The sequence below is a fragment of the Crocodylus porosus genome, unplaced genomic scaffold, assembly GCF_001723895.1.
Source record: "Crocodylus porosus isolate Cpor-Errol unplaced genomic scaffold, CroPor_comp1, whole genome shotgun sequence".
Classification (NCBI taxonomy): Eukaryota; Metazoa; Chordata; order Crocodylia; family Crocodylidae; genus Crocodylus; species Crocodylus porosus.
Genome location: NW_017728947.1, coordinates 78147740 through 78172896, shown reverse-complemented (window position 1 = coordinate 78172896; position 25157 = coordinate 78147740). Strand labels below are relative to the sequence as shown.

At 40.8% G+C, this 25157-nt stretch overlaps 1 protein-coding gene across 8 annotated transcripts in view; it reads right to left on the bottom strand.

The window, feature by feature from the left end:
• The window catches only part of NRXN3 (neurexin 3), a 1400777-nt gene that overhangs the window by 1275088 nt on the left and 100532 nt on the right, over window positions 1-25157 (bottom strand). For all 8 annotated transcript variants that reach the window (XM_019552167.1, XM_019552163.1, XM_019552159.1 and 5 more), the window contains 3 exons: window positions 22770-22787; window positions 11764-11793; window positions 9188-9199 (listed from right to left, as the gene is read on the bottom strand). In XM_019552167.1, coding sequence (XP_019407712.1) covers window positions 9188-9199; window positions 11764-11793; window positions 22770-22787 — 60 coding nt within the window. The remainder of the gene's footprint in view (window positions 1-9187; window positions 9200-11763; window positions 11794-22769; window positions 22788-25157) is intronic.

Below are 25157 nucleotides of genomic sequence, written 5' to 3'. Positions count from 1 at the left end.
ACAACTAAAGAAATATATCTCTTAAACAATTCATACCTGCAACAGGACAGTAAGTTAACAGGTATTTAAAGGTGACTGTATATTAGATAATGAAATGATCTAGAGAGGTTTGAATTTTGGAAGAATATAAAGAACAGATAAACCCCGATGCATAATGATTAGACTTCAATGGTACGTCCCCCTACAAATAGTCCCACTGAAATCAGTGGACTATCTGTGGAGTAAGGTAATAGATTGAGCAAGGCTATCCAAATCTGGCCTAAATTACCTGATAAAGGTGTTCTCATAGCTGAATTTGAAGGACATGCAAGGAACTGTCCAGAATCATATAACAATAACTCGGCGGGGGGGAGTGTTGGTTGGTTGGTTGGACAGGTAGCTCTCCAAGGTGCTGAAATAAAATTCTAAGAACAGCCAGACACTGTCCAGAGTTCTGTGACTCAAGTTCACAGCAGCTGTAACCAAGACCTACACAGGGCTCTGTAATCTATTTGTCATGATCCAGCAAAGTGCTGTTCAGGTTTCCAATCCTCAAACTCACAGGGCAAGCCAAGAGCTACATGAGGTTCTTTTATCTATATTCACAGGTCTGGAAAATAACTGGTCACAGTTTGATTCCCAGTGCTGCAGGGTGAACCAAGAATTGTTCACAGATCTGGCACCTGAACACACAGTAAGGACAAAGGTTCTTCAGTGATATTTATTCAAGTCATTCTTTTAACATTTCAAGGCTTATAACAACTAGCCCCCTACATAAACAAGTGTAATTTTTTTAGATTTCAAGAAGTGGTCAGTTCATTTATCATGAGCCTGGTCATTTTTAGCACTGTAGTAAAAAAATAAAATGTGTGCACTTAATAAAGTTGGAATAATAAAATCCACTTGCATATAATGAGTGCAGTTTCTTTTATAATGCAGATACTGTAGCTTTCAGATGACACATTTCTGCTACCAATACCAGTTTCTAAATATAAAAGGACTGTATGTTTTTATATCACACATTAAACTGCTGCCGGTCATCAGAAAAGAAGTATTTCATACATTACAAAGAATCTTGGTCTCCTTTACAAGTAATCAAAGCCATAAACAATTCCCAAATCAAATTGTGACTGAGAGTTTACAGAGAAAGGTACCAAACAACACATATAATGGATGGAATTAAATAGCAAACACTTACCAACGTATACTACACAGACTCTTCTTATTCTAAGTGCAGGAAAGAAATGTGGTATCTCAGACACCACTGTGTGGTAACTCCTAGCAAATGCTGCTGAGTTTTTAATGGTGACAAATTCTCAAAACAGCACTTCTGTTTTGTGTTTGGAACCTTACCTCAAGAAAGAGCCTCAGTAAAAAAAAAAAAACTGTTTCTTTTAAACACACTACAACCTTTAACTTTAACAAGAACAGAAAAAGAGCATTGTTTAGTGAGAATGTTCTATAATTCCTCAGGCTGCTCTCAGAGAGACCGAATCTCTTCCGCAGTGCTTTATACCAATGTGATTGCACTTGTTCCATGGGGGTAAAACTAGCAAAAAATGTCTGGAATGCAAGGAAGAGTACTGCTCTTTGTAAACTGCCACTACACCAAACATCTCATGACATAAAGCATATATAGTACCAAATATAAAACTTCCAGGAAGTCCCACAAAATACATGAGGGGTCTTGATTGTGGACAGTTCAGAACTCCCCCACCATGGGTGCTGAGTTCTTTAAACTCCCATTCACTTTAATTGGGGACATGCAGCATCCTGAAGGAACACTCAGCAACTTGCAAGATCAAGACTTAAGTAGTATCAATTTCAAAACACACAAATGTCAAAACAAAGCACAGTGGCTGAACCTCCCTGCTTATTTCAATACAATTCTTCAGCTCCCTGTGCCTAATATTCTACAAAATTTTTCCTTATGTTACAAAACAAGGGTGGCCAACCTGCAGTATGAGTGCCACAAATGACATGGGCAACCACTGCTTGTGCATACTGCAGATCAAGGAGGGAACAAGCAGATAGAACAGGAAGCAGAAAGCAGAGCAGCAAATGGGGCAGGGAACACAGGAAAGGAAGAAGAAGGTAGAGCAGCAGATTGGGTAGGGGAAGGAATTGTAGTGGCACTTGGGGAGGGTGCAGGGCTAATTTGTGGCAAGCCTGACAAAATGGTTGTTACAGGAGATCAATATGAACAATATCAGTTCACATTGTACCATCATTTTCTTTCAGGTGAGTGCATTCACTTTTAGCAGGCACTTAAAATGATTGTGATACTGAAAGCCAGTGTGAAAAGGAGTCAAAGGCCTCTGAGAGATTAAAGCAATGATTCTCAACCTTTTTAGACTTAAGTTACTCCTCATTATACTAAAGGCACCCATCAGAAAGTGCCAGCTCTTAGTTTTCACTCATTTTTTACTACAGAAAAATGATAGAGCAAGTGTTTTGTTGCAAAAAACTCTGAAAGACCAGAACAGGTCAAAATGCCTTTAACACTGGATTTCTATTGAAAGTCTCTGGATGTTCCTCGTGAATCCTGTGTAGGTGTTTGCACACCTAAGTTGCTAATATTGGAAGGCACCCTATGGCACATTGTAGAAGGATCTTACAGCACCCTGGGGTGCTTCTTGACCCTGGTTGAGAATCAGTAGGTGAGAGAATGTACACTTGAATGAAAAGTGCTGGCTAATGAGTGACAGAAAAGATCATAGCCTGGTAATCAGTAAGAAGGCCTGGAAACCAGCATACTGACATGTCCTTAGATATGGTAGAGATCACTAAACCATCAGACTTAGGAAGTAGGAGTAAAAACACTGAGAGGTGTTTTATACACCTGCCAAAAGGATGACACACTTTGCACTAATGATTTTACAACCATTTGTACGGCATGCTATCAGCTAATCTCCAGTCAAAATATTTACTATCAGGTACAGTACTGCAAACGAGACTGCTGTTTCTGAGCATTCAAGCCTGATGCATCAGATCCAGCTTACACAGCACATATTTTATAAACTGTTCAATGCTGTAACATTATCACTCTTGGCCATGAAAGGCCACAATGAGCCTTAAAACAGGAAACTCATGTCTTTGGGTTTCATATTTTGCAGGGCTGTCTGATGTGTGTGACAAGGGGTCTATTTCAGTTCCTGATGACATTATCATCACTTTACCGCATTACCATAAAGCCCAGGAAATAAGCTATTACCCACCATCACTCCTCCCAAATGTTATCACAAAGAATCAAGCATTCACATAACAGCATTAACTGTCAGAATTAGAGTCCATTTAAACAGCAGCTGTTCCTTCCTTCCTAAATAGGTTCTCTGCTCAAAACTTGCACTGGCCTCCTTAACAAGTGCCTTTCTAGATACAAGTAAAAAAATACTGTTTTAAAAAGTCCCATATTTTAAAGATGAAATTTCCTTTCCCTGCATCACTATTACCATCTAAGTAATATTTAAATGAAAATAAATCTCAGGAATCCAACAGAGGTGTTTCATCACCAGGGATCCTGGTTCTCTCTGATGTAAAAAAATAACCACTAATATATGTAAAATGAAACACCACTATACATTAGTGATGTTTCATTTTCAATCATGGCAAAATGTGGATTTTGGGTTACTTCTTTTAATCTGAAAATTGGAGATTTTATTTTTAAATCAGAGAAAACTAGGATCCCTGTTCATCGCTCAGTGATTCTGCATTTGCACTTTTTTGCTCTTCTTTCAACTCAGGCAATAAATTCACTTTCCATTTCTAGTCAGTTTCATTTTCAGATTCACAAGCACCAGCCCAAGCCTACCTGGTGTTTAGGGACCTTGAAAACTTAGGAAAATGTTTAACTTTTAACCTCTGGAGATTTTTTCCCCATGAAACTAATTCTAAATTTTGGAAAGATCTGTTTGTTTTTATATAAAAATAATTCCTAATTCTCACTATAACCTAACCCATCCATTCCTTTCAATTGTCAGACTGTTTCTTTTTCACAAATAAAGCCAACTAGTATATTCTGTGCTTACAAAGAAAAGTGCTGTTTAAATTTTTTTGCCCCTTTCAGCTGCTTTGCATTGTTATTGTCCACTGGAAAGACTCCAACCTGCAGGGAAAAAACACTTTAAAACATTAACTGAAATGACTAACTATATGCCAGGAAAAGGAGCAATGTCTCTTTAAGAGTCAACAGTAAATTAACTTGCCCAAAAGAGTGCAATAATTAGCAGTTAGTAGCTTATTAAAAGGATGGCAAAGGCCAAGCTGCCATCTGGGATCTCCAGTTTCTTGTGATTGTTATTATGTCAAGATGTGCAAGTTGCATTAGCTTTCATGTCACTGTGCTTGCCCTTACTTTACATGTAAATTTTAATGAAAGATACAGCACTTTAAAAATCAGACGTCCATCAAAAGAGCTATTAGTCTGGCTTTTACAAAGCATATGGCCTGTTTCTCTACCTCTGCATCTCTACACACCACTGAATGCTGCAAATTAAAAAAAAAGAGAGAGACACACACACACAGAGAAAGGGAGAGAAAGCCTTTCAATGGTATCAATTAAATATTCTCTTTGTGCAGAGTGAAACCTGAGCCCCCATCAAAAACAGCAGACTGCAATACCACATAAGAGGACAATATTTCTGCTGCTGTTTACACACAACACAACCATGATGCTTTTAACTCTCAAAGGAATCATTCTTCTTAATGAAAATTAAAGCCAGTCAAGAGTCAGCTGTTTATTCACATATAAAAAAAACAGTTTTAAGAGGAGACAAAAAGGCTGTAGATAATATATTGAAATAACCTATAAATTACAGAACACTAGATGTATTACTATATATTTTGCATGTGTATATTATCTATACATGCTGCTTATGCATGTGTTCTTATGCAAAAATGATAATTGTTGTTAATTTCACCTTGTAGCATCCCATTTGTCTGGACTTATAAATAGACTGGAGAGGGAAAAAAAGTAGAAATTTTTTCCTTTTTTGCAAAATATCTCTCCTTTTTAAATTAGTCATATTTCAAACTTTTGATGGAAGTTTTTACCAAAATTCTGAAATGCAGAACATTTCTACCAGCATTATAATTAAATCAAAAAAAAAATCAGATGAATGTTTTGAAAAAAAATTGTCCTGCTTCTTTCTTCAAAATCTGAAATCTAGAATATGTCCATCATTTCTAATACTATATGAAGGAATTAGATACAAGTTGTAATACTGTCTTTTAATAGGTACAATATGAAATCTGCAGCATCAGTTTTGATTATTAAAAGATGATTTAGTCAGAAGTAAATCTATTTTCAAGTATCTCTGGTCCTATTCTATGATTTTTATGGATTGGACATTTACAAATCATAAAACAACATTTTTCATTTCTTTAAACGAACATTAAAAGGAAATAAATCATCAGTCATCAGCCTCCCAACCAAGACATTTATTTTTATTTTTAAGGGAGAAAAACAAATTATACTGGCTCTCAAAACATAAGAGAAAAAATTAAACAGCAGAAAGCCAGAAAATGGAACATTCACTTTTAAAGCACAAATGCTTCAGTTTATAGGACAAATCAACTGCTTAAGAGTTACAAACAAAGTTGGCAATAAATCTAAGGGTGTCTTTTTCCCCTTATGACTAGATATTTATAAAGCACCAGTGAGTTTATTTTCATAATTATTTACTGGTATTTCACTTAAGCATTTGCAAAAACCCTTGATTATTTAGCTGAACTTATTCACCTGGTTCTTAAATCTCAGGAATGCTACTTGTAAAGAGGAACAAGGAAATCATTTAGCAGGCCAGCAATTTAAGTCCAGTATTTTTTTTATCTCTGAATTCATAAAAGGAGGACAATTTTTCTGTGCCATCACCTCCTATTCAACATTATTAGCAGCTTAAAAAATAAATAAGAAACCTGTCCTGCCCAGTAAGAACAGGTACAGTATTGGAAAACTTAAACTTACCAGAATCAAACCTAGTTTGGACTAAGAAGCCAACCAGACTTTGATACTCCAAGGGCTACCCAGAAAATTTGCCGGCAGCCTTTGGGCAAGTACTAAACATTTAAAAAAATAAAATGTCCACACACATAATATAAAAATACTTGAGTGTTCATCTTTCCCTCATGATGGCAAGAAACTTGCAGGTTGAGGTTAGACAGCAATAAAATCCTGGTGCTGTTCAATTTTTCACCTTGAGATTTGACATCACAGTTATTGATGAAGGAGAGCAGAAAGAACAGAGACTGTATTTTAGGACATTTAGGATTGTGGATTATACGTGGCATTTTGAGCACTGGTCCATTAAAGGACAGGCGTAGAAACCAGTTACTTTCTCACTTTTGTACTTAAATTTAGAAGTATTTGGGTGCTTTTCAACGCACCAAGTAAAAACTTGGCCCTACTGAAGTGAATGGTCAGTATGCTACTAACTTTAGTAGGACCAAGATTTCACCAACTGCTCAAAATCATTCCTGACAAAACTCTATTGGAACCCCAGTACTGAATTTGGCCTATTTTTTTGAAGACACCAACTTCAACAAAAAGCTAAAGTCAAAGCGAGAACAAAGATAAAACAAAAAAAATTGCAAGAAGCAGGGACTATATAATGAAATATAGCAAGAAGGCCAATTATCATTTACTTAACCAAAGTCTGTCAAGAAGACAAATGATACAGAAGAACGTGACTACACATTAACTCCAGCTCAACAGCAAATTAGAGTTGGGTATATAATGATCTATATTACTGTCATATATTTGTTAGGGAGTGTTAGGGAAACACACTCAATATAACTGTTCTTTAACTCACAAGTTACTCCCCCATAAGAAAGTCTGGGCACTACAACTGAGGCGAAAATAAATAAAATACCCTACCCCCTCCTCCCTGAATGTGATAGCCATACATTAACTTTAGCACTATGACTGTTTTTCATTTTCAAATATCTGATGTAACCAAACCTGTGGATCTACCCAGCTTCTAAAACCACAGGAGTATACAGTGCATAAATGCCCTTTTGCCCCTTCCCTGTATTTTGGCTGCTGCTGCCACTCACCATGAAAATACCTGTGCTTGATTTTCTTCATATTTCTTTCCAAAAATGCACTAAAAAAGCCCCTCATACTTTGAGACAGACAGAAGAAATATATTTACTACTAAAAGAAGCAATAAATGCGAGATGTGGGATTTGGTTTTTCTCAGTAGTGAAGGAAGGGTCATGGACAGAAGCTGTTTTATGAACCAAATAAACCATGCAACCTTTGCCTTTGTATATGGTATGTGACAAAGTGACTGCCACTCTTTACTAAAAAGCACAACAAAAATGCAGAGAAATAAGGACCTTCCATGAGCAACTACCATGGCATTCTGAACTGCTTTGTCTGTAGGCGGCAAATATGTACACATGTGTGAGTACACAGCTGAGCCCTTTTAAAGAGAAGTCATTTCTTGAACAGAACAATGGCCTCCTACGTAGCCATTCACCATAACTGGACCTGCTTTTTGCACATTGCTAGGGATTGAAAGAATTTGCCATTTTTATTCTACTTCACTGTAAACTTGCACTACAAGTGAATTTCCAGTAGGGCCTCATTCCCATAGACTTACTACAACAAATTTCTTTGGCCCTTTGAGCCTGATCTACACTACAAAATATTATTACCTCTGAAAGAATAATTAGTTAGGATAAACAGAGGGTAATCTTGATCCTAAACAAGATTTTCCCTGGTCCACACTGACTGCTCAGGTGCAGCAAGGTGTCAGTTAAGTCAATTACTGCAAATATATTCAGTCACCGTGATATTTTGGACTGTATACCTTGAATTTCTGCTTTCCATAGTACCTTACATGGCAATATGGTCTGCACCTCCTCTGAACAGACATGTCTCATAGGCCATACCTTGAATGGCACTTCAGAAGAAAGTGGACTGCTGCAACCACTGGGGGTTTTTTAAGCATCAGCCAGAACATAAAAGTTCTAACTCAGTTAGCAGTTTTATTAAATCACTGGGAGATCCATAAATATGAATACATACAAGAAACACAGGTTGCAGTGCAAAGGATCAGTACAGATAGAGACACATTAATAAGCCAAGTGCCCCTGTGGAGATCAGAACTCATGGGAAGAAGGATAACTATCAGAAACCATTTGTGGATCGAAGGAGGGCTCACTGTGAGCATATCCCCTGACCCCTTGCACTCTTCAAAATACTCTGTTACCATCAGATTCTTGAGGCCCAGTTATTCACAAGCCCTGAAACACATGAGCTCCTCTGTTCCAAACAATGCTGCTCAACAGGTCAGATTAGCAAGTAGGGTATTTGTTGGGTAGTAGCTAAAACTCAGGACAATACAGCCTGTTAATCTGTCTGTCAACGTGCTTAATTTTATTCAAGCAAGGGTTCACAATTTATCAATTAATTTTCCTGTCCCTTTTCTCTCCCCTTCCAAATATCTAATCCAATTGGTGACCCACAGCAAGTTCACAGAGGTTTGCTTTTTTGACAGTTTTGATTAGGGACGGTTGACTGCCCTGCCTGCGTGCTAGCGATAAGTGTGAACTGCTGAACTGCAAGATGGAGACACACATCAACCTAACCACTTCACTTGCTCTGCTTTAATGAGCTGAAAAAGAAATGGACCCACTACATTTAGCAGTGCCAATTTTTCTCTCATCTCCCATGCAGATCCAAGCATCTCAGTGGCCCTTTGTTTAAAACAGGACTTTAAAAAAAGAGAGAAGAGCACATGAACAAAGAAAAGAAATCACATATTTCTACCTGAGCTAAAAGTTGGTGACAGGCATATCCTGCTACCATTGAAGCCAAGGACAGCATTCCCAGCAGTGGGACCATTTCAGTGGGGCAGAGATACTAATTTGTCACTCAACCAGCCCCTTCTGGTTTTTGCCTGCCTGTATCTGATGGTCACAGCTTACTCTGGTTTCTTAAATTTCACAGCATTTGCCACTCTGTACAACACATGCCTCAGTTTACACAGCAACAAGGCATAGAGTTGAGGTGTTAACGTTAATAAATAGCCAGTTATCATTCTATATGGGCTAAGGAGACTTTTTCTTTCTTTTTCTTTTTCCTTTGCTAAAGGCATTAAACTCCAATGTCAACATCATTCATTAAAATTAATTTTACCCCTAACCCATTAACATTTTAAAAACAGATCAGTATTCAGAATGAAAAGAAAGCAATCTCTACCTTTACTTCTACCTAGAGACAGGAAGTTGTGCAGCCATTTAAGTGAAGGTGCAGAAGGGAATCCACCATGGAGGAGGCAAGAAAGAAGAGCAAGAAGAAGGATAAAAAAAAAATCAGGTCACTAGGCGCACACACGTGCACAAATAACAGGAGCACAAAAACATGCTTGACACAAAGGCAATATCACACAACAAATCACCATGTGCAACATAAATGGAGACACCACAGCTAAGGAACAAAGAAAAGCTTAAGCAGTGGACAGGATGACTAGCCAGTGTCTGCTTAAGCCCTCATCTTTACTTTGATTTTTGATGGAGAAACGCAAACTGCTCATGCAATAGCACTTCAACAATCCACATCACACCACATCAAATCCCAAACAACAGATTAGAAGGGGATAAAAACAGCTTGCAGAAATATATCTGCTAAATATATTCCGCCTACCAACCCTAATATGTTTGTATAGAACACTGACACCACATAGAATATATATTTATACACATACATACATTTACATATCTTATGCATATCCCACACATAAAAAGTAAACATTCATCAAAGTGGAGTAATATGGAGGCAATTGGCAAGGATAGGCCTTGGGGTGAAATGAACCAGTGGCAGTGGCTTGAGATACAGAAGGCAACAGACTTTAAAACTATTCAACCAGGCAAGTGGTTGTGGACAGGATTGGTGCAAACTAGTTTGGGGCATTTTGCTCTCCACATACAAACCAGGTTGCAACTTGCCATGTAAGTACCAATTGCTTTCCTTCATGTAACTGAGTAGCAGGAGTCATGCCCCGGCATACTGAGTACAAGCCAGGGCGGAGAAGCCCCAGCCTGGCAGGAGGCAAGGCAGGAGGCGCAGCCCTGGGCTCCAAGTGATGGCATCAGGTTTCAGAGGGACTAGCAGATGGTGACATTTTACTGTGGAGCTAATTAGTCAACTCCACAGTTAAAGCACACATGTAGATGTACTCACTGGGACCAAATGGGGCCACAAAGGTTTGATATACTGGTAATTCCCAAGAAGTGTCACTCCCCTCTCTTGACCTCCTATCATATTCAGCTTTTAGGCTTCTGATTTAAAACCAGCAACCAAGACATGCCAAGGGCACTATTTCTTTCATTTACTTTATTAATAGCATATGAATATCTCAGAGCATGAAGGCCAGCTGAGCAGTAAATAGGACCAAAAAGCAAGTGAAGTGCCCCCCGAAGCTTGCCCACATTTTCTGAAGACTCGAGGGAGTTGACTCCTGTCATCTAGGCTGGACCCAATCTCCCTATCACCCTGGAAGAGCAGGCTAAAAGAAAAGCCTTTATCTTTCTTCCTATATTTCCCACAGCTGTCATTACTGTGTGGTAAAAGCTTTGTTCTGTACAAAGAACAGTCATATCTAAAATCTCCATGAGGTACATGGCAACTATGCCCCTTTCCCCAGTTAAAATGATCCTTTCCAGAATCTGGCTCTATCTTCCTCAGGTTTGGTCCCATGCGTCTACCTCACCTAAGTCATTAACTCAGGGGTGGGCAGTATGTGGCCTGCCAGGCCATTCTATCTGGCCCACAGGACCCCCAAAAAATTGGAAAATTTATATTCATCTGCCCCTGACTGCCTGTCATGTGGCCCTTGATGGCTTGCTAAAATTCAGTAAGCAGCCCTCTGCCCTAAATAATTGCCTGCCCCTGCATTAACTACTTCATAGCTGCATTAGTGAGACAAAGATGCATCTCCAGTGATGCTCCATGTATTGGCTATATACTTATTCAGCTAAATCCTCTCAGAACCAGAGCTCTCTCTTCTTCTCCCTCTCCCTGTATCAGTAACTGCCTCCCCAGTTCCTTTGTTCTAGTCCAGTGCGCAGAGTGGGACCAGTGAACCAATTCTGTCACAATCAATAGGCCCGTAACAAAAGCCAGGCTGAGATATTAAAATATGGACTCTGATTTAAGCCTAAATCTCATTTGTAGCCCATCCTGGGGTTAGCCCTGTTCATTTTTCAGTGCATTTTGTTCCATGCATATTTGAATATTTTAAGCTGCAGATGCAGAATGTACAGACCATTATATGCAATTTTCTTCAAGGCGTATAATGAGGTAGGATCATGCCATGAGGGCTATTAGCATGTTTTTGCAAAAATTTTGCTCTTAAAAATACAAAAGCAAATATTGAGGGCTGCATTTGCCAAGCAAGGACAAAAGTCATTACCAAAGGCCTCAAATGGAAGAAAGAAAAAGAGAAAATGCTTGGGGGCATTCATAAAAGAGAGGAAAATTTCTCTTTTCCTCTGTTTACATTTACTTTCAGTTGTACCCACCCCATTATATGCACCATGGCTCTCTTCAACTTCACAAAAACCTCTCTCCTGGACATTAGTAAAGGAGGTCTCAGTTTGGCAAATAGCCATGGATAACAGAAAGTCAAAAAAGGAAAAATGCACATGGTGTGACTGATAAGTCTAGCCTGTGCCACACACCAAGTTGTCTTCTGCATGCCAGGCCAAACCAGAAAGAAACACAGATAATCTTCAATATTTATTGACTAGGAAGAAAAGGAAAGATGAAGGACTTACCTTGTTCACCCATCATCAGGTGCGAGAGGCCTTTGAGAAAGAGAGAGAGGAAGTGAAAAAGAAAGAACAAAAGAAATAAAGAGAAAGATGTGTGTGTATATATGTGTGTGTGTGTATATATATATATATATATATACACACACACACACACACACACACACACACACACATGTATTTATAGCAATCACTTACGCAATCTAATACTTCCTGGTATTAGTGCTCACATACTTCCAACAGGCTAAGTATGGATATCATCAAACATCATGCACACACACACCACTGCTTCCCAGATCAAAAAGGAAAGCTTATATCACAGGTAGAGAAAAATCTGATGTCAATTGTAAGACTGCATACCAGGATAGTTATGTATCTGAGGGGATGCTTAATTAGACTCATGTTACATAAGCTTCCAGTGAAAGCCATGTGAATTTTCTAGGGAATGGTACTCATGCTCCTTGGCAACCTAAAGTCTGGGCGTAGCCCCTTGAGCTGGTCATTTAGGACTGAAGTTTGTGTTGATCAGAGAAAGGGAGGCCAGTATACTGCTACGACTGTTCTAGATTAGCCAATTGTGCTAACTGCACATACACACACACAGCTGTACTCATTCATGAATGCAGCAGCTTCAACAGATAATTTTTAGGAGTTAATAATCACCTGTCAAACCTACTAATTAAAGCCCAGAAGATCAGCATCAGAAGCAGATCTCAGAGGGAATTGGAAAAGAAATCTTGAAGCCTATTTTTAGTACCAATCCATTTTCTGTTCTTTGCCATTAACTATTGGAGATACGTCTCCAAGGGACAATGTGGGAATAACCCTAATGCTAGCCTCTGTTAGTCAGGGATGAAGCAGCAAGTGGTACAGACTCCCATCAGTGCAAGAGGTCAGAGGCCAAATCCATTTGGGGAAATGAGACAGGAGTGATTATTTCAATTACCTGCCCCTACCTTGTGAGAAACAGTAGACCCCAGCTCCATTAACTTCATTTTGGCATAAACCAAAATCTACTGCCAACCACAATGAAAAAGAAACAAACACCCCCAGCTGCAAACATGTTTGTTGTGCAGCTACATTTGTAAAATGTGAATGCAATCACAATTGCACCTGTAAATCCAGTAACCAGGTTATATAAGTAGCCAGTCAGATGTCTAGGCAGCCATTTGCATGTGCAATTAACCAATTTTGCAGCAAATGCAATTGCACAATTACACTGTTTAATAGTTAAGCCCAAATTTGGCCCCAGCAAGCCTATCTCGTGTGATCCTCAACTACTCTGAACTTTCACTTCTTACCTTCTCCCCATCTCCTAAACAGCCTTGTCTATGTTGGAGATTCAGCTTGCTAGTCCTGTGCTAATATACGCATAAACCCGCAAACACCTACTTAGTTCCATTCATTATGCACGTCAACCATGGCTACTAATGGTTTGTTATTTCAAGGGGACCAAAAGGCCAAGTGAATCTATTAGAATGATTTTTCAACAAGCAGCACAATAAGTCTGAATTTGTTTATTTATATCTTTTGTAATTTTTCCCCTTGTTCTGGTGCAGGATTTGAAAGTCCAGATCAGCCCAAGATAATGTTCACCCACAGAGAACTCCATGCCAGATAAAGGGATTAATAACTATAAAGTCTAAGGAATGCAAATATCTAAATGTTCTTAAAGATTATTGTGGATTTAGAAAAACAATCACAAACACAGGATAGGTTTAGAAAGCATTTTTTTTTTACTATAAATAGCCAAATCAGATTTATTTCAATGGGATATATCCCTTTTTTAATTAGAAGACATGATCTAATTTTATAATTTGACTTCATCAGGGAGTAGTGTTAAGTTTCTGGCTGCATTTTAACCCATTAGCACCAGTGGGCAAGTGTCATGTTCAGATGAACATCCAAAAAATCTAAGCACATAGACCAGAGCTGCCATGTAACTACCTACAATGATATCTAGAGAGAAGATATAGACCTTGACTCCTCAGCCTTTCACTATGTCAGAGAAGAGGAAAGCAGTGACTAGGAGCTGCTTGATAGATCACCTGACAGGCCTGGCACAAAGCACAGGGCACCTGAAGTGAGAAAAAGCTGAAAAGGAACTCCCTTCCAGCACTTTGATGGGCCTAGATTCTAGTATTGTCCTGGCTGGAAATATTATATAAAAATGGTTCCCTAAAGCAATTTCTGCCCTGTTCTGCTTCTGGTCAAATTCAAAATACAGGAACAGCTTATCATACTAGATTTTTCACCTGATCTTTTAGTCCCAGCTGGACACAAAAAGTGCAGAGATCACTGTAAACTAATGGCCAAAAGGAAGCATTTTTTTTAACAGGAAGGAAAAAGATTGGGACAGACTGCAACAGAGGCAGACAGCACAGCCAGGTTCAAAGGGAACTTGACAAATTCATGGATTAATAGTTATTTATAGCTGTTGAACAGAGCAGTTGAAGATATTTCCTCTGGCCTCTGTAAACCAATAATGACAGATGCCAGGGAGGTAATGAATAGGGGATAGAGCACTTTAGATATATCCAGTTCAATGCCCTCCCTCTAAAGCATCCATCTTGGAGACAGGATATTGGGCTAGATGGAACCAGTGGTCTGACTAAGTATGGTACTTCTTATGTTCTACAGGGGAGAGAATATTTGTTATTTGTTCTTGTGGTTTGTCCATCTATAGGCCTTACTCAGATCTTTATTTTGTAAACAGAAGGCCAAATATTCCCAACCCAAATATGAGATAAATAATTATTTCTCTCACCTGAAGGTATTCATTCCAAGCAAATAAAGGTTAGAGGAAAACATGAGTGAAATCTCTAGTGCTCTCCAATACACCATGAATATCCAAGACCTTCAAGCTCTGGGGTCCTAAATTTGTCCTACCTGCTATTTACATGTGTACCAAAGAGTTCTATTAGTTATGCTAAAAACAACAGTGAAAGAAGTCTGAACTGATATCGGAGTCTCTTGTTAAAGATCCAAATTGTCTGTTACCCTATTTTCAAGATTTGTCAAAATACATCACATTTGAGATGTCACAAATTTTTGGAATACAAAAACCAAGGTCACCCCAATGTGGTATGATAACAGATCTAAAAAGGATGTGTATACCCCAAGGTTTTAATACAAGCAGTACAAGAAATTTGCAAAACTGAAAAATCAGGCTAGGTTTTGCCAGAACTCTAGGCATCCATGCAGCCACCACTGTGGTATATGGGCACCATCCACAAATGTCAGTAAATCTTTCAGCAGTCTTAGGCGGCAAAATCTCAGGGCTGCAAACTAAGGCAAGGTAGAAGTGGGAAAGGGTCACATAATCCCCTATGTGCCAAATGCCATATTTTCACATATCTAGTCATTATTACAATGAAATATTTGTTTCATGTATGTGTCCCAGTGCTAGGTTAGTGCTTGTTAAAGTCTATTCAGTTGACTAAATTGAAATAAGAGCCAAACAGAGAATGACATAAAAGGGAAAAATTACTGTATTTACCCGAAAAGATGACCCTGACAACCCACTCAATAATTAGATTTTATATAAGGAAAACGTATAAATTTGTTGTAATTTTCCAGGTACATAATCTAATTATTGGAGTTTGCCTTGAATTTGTCCCCCTCCCACTGCTACAGCAGGGAAAATAAATCTGGGGGGTCAGACAACCCTTTGCTCTCTGCTTCCCCCAGCTATTTCCCCTTACAGCTCCTTCCCCCTCTCCCCTCTTGTCAGACTCTGCTCTCCCTGAATACATGAAAGTGAAGAGCAAATTAAAAAACAATAACCTTGAAATTAAACATGGCTGTAGCAATTTGCATATAATACCTATGAACTTAGTTTATCCAGAACTGATGTATGTTATCATGCTGCACTAACCTACCACAAGGATATGTGGTAGGTTCCCAGTAGCATCTCGGCCTTTTTGGCTAAGATCAAATGTAAGATCAGAGGGGACCGCCTGAACCGCCACCCCCCCTCCCCACACCAGATGGACCTTCACTTTCGAGAGGATTTTCCAACCACTAACAACCCTGCTCTACCCAAAGAGGACCCCCGCGATGAGACTCTATATGGACTGAGACACTTCCTTCAAACCACTTCCTCCACCATCGCGGACCACTGTAATGGGTTTGTGTGTATCTATCTCCTTTCTCTCTCAGCGTCGTGAACCCCCTCCCTCCCCTTCCCCCCATCCCCTGTCCCCCAGGCTTAGATGGCTAACATTGTATCTCCTGTAACCTAGTTGCGTTACCCTCCTCACCCCCATTCCTCTATTGTTAGTCCCTCGCTCCGGCAATTGTGTATTTCCCTACCGGCTTTGTCATCTTTTTTGGATTCCCAATCCTAAACATTTACTAATAAAAGTCAATCTGTTTTTTGACCAAGGGGAGGGTGTCAGGGCTGCCCCTGGCTCTCCCAGTACCAGCCCGGTATTGCAGTACCTCCAGGTCCAGTGCCAGTTCCCTGGGAAGGGAACACCCACCCATTTTTTTAAGGGCCACACAAAAAGTCTCCCATCAGCAAGTTTTCCCAATATGGGCTGCGTTTTATAGTCATGCTCAGTGTTGGCTGCTTAATTACCTTCATACTTGGTTTCCATTACTGAGCACATGCTGCTTTTTGAAGCAGTTTTATGATAGACAACATATTTGGTGAGGTTTTCTGCATATGATTATAAGCCATGGGGCTATTCTCCCCATGCTAATTGAGGGGGGACTCATCTTGTATTCAAGTAAATACAGTAGTTCAGAGAGAATCGCTCATTTCTTGTGAACAAACATATGTCTAAGCTACAATTTGGATCTGAATGCAAACTTTTCCAAAGCCCCGGTGTATTTGGATCTCAGCACTGCCATCACAAATCGAATGAGACAGCCCACTATCCTATCTCCAACAAGGGCTAGTAGGAAATGCTACAGAAAAAAAGAGGTATGTAAAAATGCAATAATGCACAGTTATAGAATAACCAGCTAGCAGAGGAAGCTTATTCCCAACCTGAAAGAGTTACTGTTTCTCTACTTCTGAAAGCAAGAACTGAGTGACATTGAGGGGAAAAGGGACACTGTTCCTGAGGGAAGCCCACCGTATCTTTCTGAATGGATGATCTATTCTAGAGCAAAGAATTATACCTCTGAAACAAGCAGTGAACCCAAGCCTCTTTAAACTTTCTTCCATCAGAGAGTGTGTGTTGACACAGATCAACCTGCATGGAGCCTGTATTTGACATGAAGACAAAATTGCTATGGTCTGGGACATACTGACCAAAAAGCTGAGCTTCTATTGTGTCCTAATAGGGATCTCTGCCTATCGCTACTGGCACTTCCTATTTTGGCTTGAGGATACTGTGGATTTTTCAAACCTGCTTCAGAATCAATCATTTCTGAAAGGTTAATTTTTTTGACATTGCAAAATAACTTTTCTAAGTATTACATTGAAAAAAAAACTTAGTGCCCCATTCCACTTTCCCTATCAAAGCAGAGAAATTAAATAGTGCTAATTGCACGAAGTGCCAGGGGCTGACATTGGACTCTTATGAAAGCAGGAGAACATTTTTAAAAGTATCTTCAGAGCACAATTACATGAAAGAACAATGTAATTAAATAGTGGCCCTCCTGTTTAAGGACTTACTAGGGGCACTTTGCAGGGTGGAAGAGGTAATGATGGAAACCTTTCTAAAAAGATACATTTTCAATCTTAGAACATAAACAAGGAAAAAACGGAAAGCTACTAAACATAAAGGACTGGGGGAGGGTACAAATTCAGCTTTGAGTGACAAATGATTGAAGCAGTGAAGGAAGATGGAGTCCTTTTGTTCCAGTTAATTATAGCTTGTCCTGTTTTATTGGGCCAATGCTACTGTGGGAGGCTGGTTCCTTTATATTGGCTGAAACAAAGGGACGGCTGTGGAACTGCTACATTATGGCCAGAGGCCTTAATTTTCACCTTTTAATGGCAGTGCCAATCTGACAGCCCTGGACTTGGAAGCACTGCAAGTATAAAAAGAAAGTATAAAAAGAGTGTATCCTGGGCAGCAGCTGGGCAAGCTTCTCCACTGTCAGACCTGCCACGCGCCATCAAGGGACTCCCCTATGAATGACGCATTCATTCTCTATGACCCAGTCAATCAATAAAGGTGTCCACTGTGATGTGAGTATAACACCTGGATACTGTACTTTTGGAAGCTCCACTGCTTCAGGATGTTAAAATACCTGTTTTATAATGGAGTCAGATGGAGAGTTCAACTAAATCAGGGATCCTACTAAAATGCTGCAGCTGTGTAGGAGAAGTGTACCCCAGAGAAGGAGGTATCCACTCCCCCACTCTTCCTTTCCCTGTTTTCTATATGGGTGAACTTTTACAGGGAGCAAACTTTTTTTCCTCTGCCTCTCACCCTAGATCCCCTTAGCACCCTTTCCCTCTGATGACAAAAAGATGAAAAGGTTCCCTAGCTTTCAGTGTAGACTTTCTCATACCCAAACACCTTGAAATGTGGTAACTCTTCAGACCCAAAGACCAAGACACAACCCCATTAGGATCTTGGGGCATCTTCAAAAATGCATGCACCCCAGACATTACTACAAGTGTATTACTTTCAGTAGGACATACGGCCGGGATGCTGATGGGAGAGGGACCTCCAGTCTGGAAGGAGAGGACACCATGTACTGTAGGGTGAAATATTCCTTTCAGGTCTAGGTTTCTGATGGACAGGCCAGTTCTGCACAGATAAGCTGAGCTCCCAGCCTCTGATGTATATGGTGCTGCTATTTTTCATAGCTGGGCAAAGATGCAGCACGGTGCAGGGAAGAGTAATTCTTCTTTGATTCATCAAGAATAATCACAGTAGCAAAGAGGCTCCTTATAGGGCCCAGCCCTACAGTCGGCTGGGAACTGAGCACAGTTATTGTAGCCTGAGGCCCACTTCCAGTCCAATTACACACAACAGCTGTGCTATTTCCTCTCTTCTGCTCTCTCCCCACACTCTTCTAAATGTTCCCAGGGTGGGAATTAGGCTTTGTCACCATCTGGGGATTGTGGTTTCAGAGGCAGAGCCAGGTTCAGTGGCACCTTGTCAGGGGGCCATGGTCAAGGACAAAAAGAATAGGAAATAAATGCTGCAGATCACAAATCCTTGTTACAGGAATGCTACATAGGCAAGTGGATGTAAGAACATATGAACATATGTAGATGAGTATACAAGATGCTGCAGACACGGTAAGAGGCAATGTGCAAGCGTGAGTGGCTGAGGATTGTGTTTTGGGAGCTTGCAAATGAGGAGGTGTGTGTATCAAGGCATCTGACAAAGAGTGAATGTACACATGTGCAACAGAGACAATGTGGTGTGAGTGGCCAGGTGTGAAGCTAAGAAGCAGGTACAACTTGGTATCAGGGCATCTAACAATTTGCATGCAAGCCTGCCTAAGAGAGTGTACATTCAAATATGGAAATGACTGACAGCTGTGCACAGAAGTATGTGCATTTAAAATGAAAATGAGTGTACAAGTGGCTTTAGGGGTACAGGTATTTATATTTTTTTCAAAGCTGTAGCCTTGTCCCATCCCTTCTGGGAGCAGGGGACTTCAAATGGCTTGAAACCTCATTGAAATGCTAGTGGTGCTAGCAGTATGGTGTTCCCCTCCAGCGAAACTGGGTGCAGTATCCTGGCACCAGTTAAAGGACTCCTGTATCCTTCCAGAGGTGGTTATTCCCTGCATGCAGGCAAAGCTGGATTCTTTCGTAGGACCCAGAATACCTAGGGCATTTCCACAAGGTCACACTTATTCATTTAAATGCAGACTCTAATCAGCTGCAAAGCTGTGAGAAATGGCTGCAAGGCTGTCACTATAAACTGTAAACAGGCCCAGAGCATCTTCCCTAGGGAGGTCCAAGTAAGTCTCTCACCCAAAGAAGAGGAGGTAATGGGTGCAGATCTAACCTGCACAATAACATCAATCCCCTTAATCAAACATGACACCCATCTATCCTTCAGATATTCTCATAGGAGGAAGCACCTTGCCAGATCTTCTTTTCAATTAGCCTGTTCTTGACAATTTATTCTATTCTTTCAAGGCTCACAGACTACTGGCAAAAAGCAGGAAGTACAGGGGATGCAATGACTATAATGCAGAGGAGACTAACAGAAAGACAGGGTCCCTATTCTTGCAAGACAGCCGGCTATGCACTGTCAAGTCACCATTAGTGTTCACACCATCAAAACCTAATAACACCATCCATGACATCGTACTATTCATCCAAGGATCTCTAAGTGCATTGTGAAGGTGAGCCAGCGTCTGACCCTTTTTTTGGGTGAACTGAATGAAATACCTACTTATGAACCAAGCTAAAACCTGACAAACTCATTTCACTTGTGCAGTGTGTCAAGCTAGCCATTGTTCCAAAAGGACTCCCCCTTCATAGCGAGGAGACCTTATAAAAACACACATTTCGTGTTTAAAGCAATGTCACTGTTTTCTTTAAGTAAGATTTCCCTGCACCTGGTAGGGCCTCTGCTAAAGAGAAGTCCAGGAAGTATGAACTTCATTGCAGCCAGCAAGAAGCCATTCAGAAAGATCTTGTTTTACTGGGGAATTAGTTCTAGCCAGTCTATTCAACAAGTCAAATTAATCAATTAATCAATGGGTCCTTTACAGCCCTTCTGCTGCCTGTGGGTAAATAGTTACATTAGCTCATAAAATCCCCAATTTGTCTTGCAAACAGTGAATGGTTAAAATGGCTGCTTGGCAGGGGCCCTGGGCTCCAATCTCTGAATCCTGATTGGCTGGATCATCCAGTAGTAAGAAAGCTCCAGGCATGGCCAGACACACAGAAACCAAAGATCTGCATCTTCCCTTATTGTGTGCAAGGAAACCTGTTCTGTTTGAAGGGTGCCCAGTTCTGAGCAGCAATGTTAGTGCAGTGTGGGGCTTCATTTTTTCAAGATAGTCATGTATATCAATCCACTCTTGGATGTATATCAATCCATGACTCTTATTGGGTCATGATGACATGAACAATAACAACATCCACAAAGATTACAATATTCATTCAAGAAGCTCTAAGCACATGATCCCATCTGGGAGCAGATATGTACCAGAGTTCAAAATATAGGGGCCAGGCACATATCTGAATGAGAATACAAATGTGCAAGCCTTCTAGAAAGAGTGATGAGAAGAATGTATGCGAGAGTGTGTAAAAGCAATTCTGGGATTAAGATCATGAGAGCAGGGGGAAGGAGAGTATGCATGCCTCCTTGCATGAGCCCATTGTGAGACCATCCACAAATGAGAGGGGGCTATGGGACAGGGGAGCCCAATTAAAGAGTACATGGAGACCTACAGAGTAAACAGCACTTTGCCCTGTGGGTGCGAATACTTCCTCCGTTCTCCAGGCCACACACAGCAGTAACAGTGTGGCTCTGATCTTGTTGCCATGTTACTATTGTCTTGACCTATCCTATCTGGCTGTACTCTAGTCTACTCAAGCCAAAGCGGAAACTGTTGCTTTGCAAGGCAGCAGTCATTCGCAGTGCAGAATGTTATCACCAGTATGTGAAAAGGCCAATCTGCAGTGAGCCAATGTCACTAAGTTTCAATCTTCCTTCACAGCCATGGGCACAGATGGCTTCAGTACACAGTGGAGAGGGCTATAACTCCTTCCATGCAAGTCCCAACACACCTGACTTCCTAGGGCAGATAAAGCCTTAGCTCCTGTTTTTCCTGGTTGCTGAGGAAACTGGCTGTTAACATCAGTGGATGCATTCTGTGGCATGCCAAAGAGCTATATTTGCCATGAGGCTTGTTTCAAGCTTCTAATATGCACTTGCCATGTATGACGACACCTTTTTTGTACAGACATCTGCAAAATACCGGGTGCTTTTTGTCAGTAAATAGGGTACCATTGAGAGTAGTCTGTAGGGTACTAATGAATGGTTTATAAAGGCTAAAAGACAGCAGAATTTATCCAAGCCACTAACTGGCTTGAAAAAGTGACTGCAAACTCTAATTATTCAATGGTTGAAAAAGAACAAAAGAGTACGAGGAAGAATGTTCAGGTCCAGTCTTGGCACCATGAGTTAAAGGGAGCTTAGTTGGAAAGAACAGACTCCCTTAGCAGCCACCCAAGGTACTGGCTCCATTCAAGTCAATGGCCAGACTAGGGCTGGACTCTCATTTTGAGTCTGCTGACACAAACAGAAGCCAGTAAACCAATGGCGCATTTGGGTGTGAGGTCAAAATCAGGGCTCTTGCCTGTAGTAGCAGCAGAATGGGACTATGGAGCAAGGCACTTCAGGCTTTGGATCAATATCCTTTGGCAGCAATAGGCAAGTGAGCTGGGAAATAAATGAGAATTGGAGTTCTCTGCAGCTGAACATTTCCATGGGGCAACCCCACCAAAAAATAAATCCCAGCCCCTAAACACTGCGTTTTCTCTTTCAACTGATTCATTCACACATTATAGACAAAGTGAATTTTCTACTAATTTTTTTAAAGGAGCTTACAACCCACAGTCTGACGAGAACTGTTCCCACCGTGTTTTCATTTAGAAAAAAAGAAAAACAGCCTATGTGCATGTTAATGGTAATCTTCACATAACAGCTTTTGGCTCTGGGACTAACACATGGAGCAGACTCCCACTGACAATTGAAACTAACTGGTCTAATTTCAGAATCCCAAACCACATGAAGGTAAAAATCAATCACTCAGTCAACAAACTGTACAAAATGGCAATAATATAATAAGCAGTCTCTGATTGGACAACAATATATTTTTAAAGAAATGTGACTTTTTTTTTATCTTGACAGTGTCCCTTTAACTGATCAACACCGTTTTGTCCTCCAAAGTGGATCTTACAATGGAATAGCTATGGAGGGTGCCTTGATTTAAAGGCCTTGCAATCCAGTCCTCCAGTTCCCATTATGAATATTCCCTCTTCACAGTCACAGATTTCTACCCACTCTCACTGCACCCCCGCCTCCCAAACAGTGATCTTTTAGCTCAGCAAATATGACACTCACCTGGAATATGATTGACATCTGTTGAGGTGTTTTCATGGGAAGCAGAAGGGGGGGAAGGGGAAAAAAGAGGGAGAAAAAGAAAAGAGAAAAGAGAGAAAAGCATTAGAAACACCACACAGCAACTCAGCATCCTTGCATGGAAATCAATTTCATGCAAAACCAGAAGTAGGTTTGAAGGCCATCCATCCACAGCCAAGTGCCCACCCATGCAAGGGAAAAGGGTTTGGCTCCCCCTCCACTGTGCATGTAAAAATGAAATCCACTGTCATATCTGTCCGGAGAGAGAGCTTCTGGAATCAGATAGAATGAAGCCACACTTGTTCCTGCAAGAATATTAGTTAGAATATTCTGTGTCTCTTCAAGCACAATGCAAACGAACAAACCAACCAACCCCATGAGTCTGCAGCAGGCTTTGTACTTCACATAAATTCAAACAAATTTTCAGAAAATGGAAAGGAACCCGCTCCTCTTGAAGAGAAGTCACTTGAATTTATGACCAGTTGCAGGGCTCTGAACAGTCCCAAAGGCCTAGGAGAAAGCCTGTCCCTTTTCACTCCACCTGCCCATTGTTCCAAGGGACCGTCCTTCATTGCAGACAGCACAGTGTGTGAGCAAGTTGGCTCTTCCCAAGATGCTGGATTCAGACCAAATGCCATTCAATATTCGTCCCTCCTTATGGCACAAGACCACTCTGCCCATCAATCACATTAATCCCACAAATTAGTCCAATAAAAAGGAGAGGAACAGGGAACTGTAAATGGTTGTATCAATCACAGCACAGGTACACCGTAGGAACCACAATGTCCACTTTGGTACAGAGCCCATGAAGTCCAGTGAACACAACAATAAAGAGATTCCAATTTCTTTCCCCTTTTTTTTTTTTACTATCTCTAGTTTAGTCCCATTCTACCCAATTACTGCTGTCATAAAACTATTAAGGTGAACCTCTTAAAACTCCTCAGCTAAGCACGGTCGAGTTGAAATCACTATTTGGATGGGAGTAGACTCTTCCAAGGAAATTCAGAGTGCTTCAGAAAGTAGTGCTGATGATCAACATGTGGCAGCCTTCCCTGCAAGCCTGTACCTAAAGGTACAAATAGATGTCACCAAATGAAGCAGATCAGTTGTTCCAGGATGTGTCCCAGGACAACTGATTCACTTCAATGGGTGACACATGTTGCCAATTGTCCTGCATCGGGCAGGGGCCTGATCCTGCCAAACACAGGACAATACATTCCCTGTTTGCAGAGATGTGCCTTGGGGAAACTTCTGGCCACATCTCCGTAAGCAGGGAAGGCCAGGATTCCCCACTGACGGATGTTCACTGAAGATTCCCCAGGATACATCTCAGCAAGCAGAAAACTTCAGCTTTCCCTGCTTACAGAGATGCACCCTGGAGATTCCCCAGGGCACATCTCTGTAAGAGGTGAAAGCTGGACAGTCACTTCCGGGACCTGAGGAGCCCAATCCTGTGTAGAAATTCCTGAGGTGCACAAGATCAGGCCCCACAAGCCCCAGTAGTGCCTGCCAGGGGCAGCTGGAGAGCATGGGAAGCTCCAGGCTGCCTGCACCCTTGCATCATAAAGCTAACAAATGTCTGCTGCAATAAAGAGGCAGAAACTATTACCACCTTTTTTCTGGGCCACAAATTTTGGCATTTGTGGTGTGACAAATGGCATGAACACCTGTTTGCTTTCTCTTTGTGCCATCATAAAAGTTGTTATGGTAGCACAAAAAGAGATGTCTATTTATATCCTAAGCCCAGGCGCCTGTGTGGTGATAGAGAAGCTGTGCTGCTAGGATGACCATCTTTCAGATATGATGTTAACCACCTGTGGTGGTTCAAGCTTCCACGGCATTTCTCCCACAGGACTGGGAGTGTGCTATGCTGGGTGCCTTGGCATAATGCAAAATCTGAATAATTGATTCTTCCCCCAGACAAACCCTCCACTTTCTGTCAGATTCTCTTTTCTCCACCCCCTCTCCTAAACTGTTGGGATGTTGCAAAATGTTGTGACCGCCATGTGCCATCCATAAGGTACCTGGATTTCATTAGTAGGCAGTACATGATCCCAGGAGACATTGTTCTTCATTCAGCAATTTCAAACCGTCTTTGGGATCCTTTGAGAATCACCATACATGGCACGTGAGAGACACATCAAACTGTTCTAGCCTGAAGAGCCAATAATCCAAAGACGGCAACACAAAGAAGGGAAGGAATGCAGACCCAGATCAAACCATTTACATTGCTTAGGTTACACATCCTAACTGAACCCATCAGTACGCAAGCAGGACCCAGTATTTTGACATGCCCTTTTTAACATAGAAGGGTGAGTTAGTTTAAGCTGTTGACAGAGAAGCAAGAGGAGACAGTTGGTCCTGAAAGGT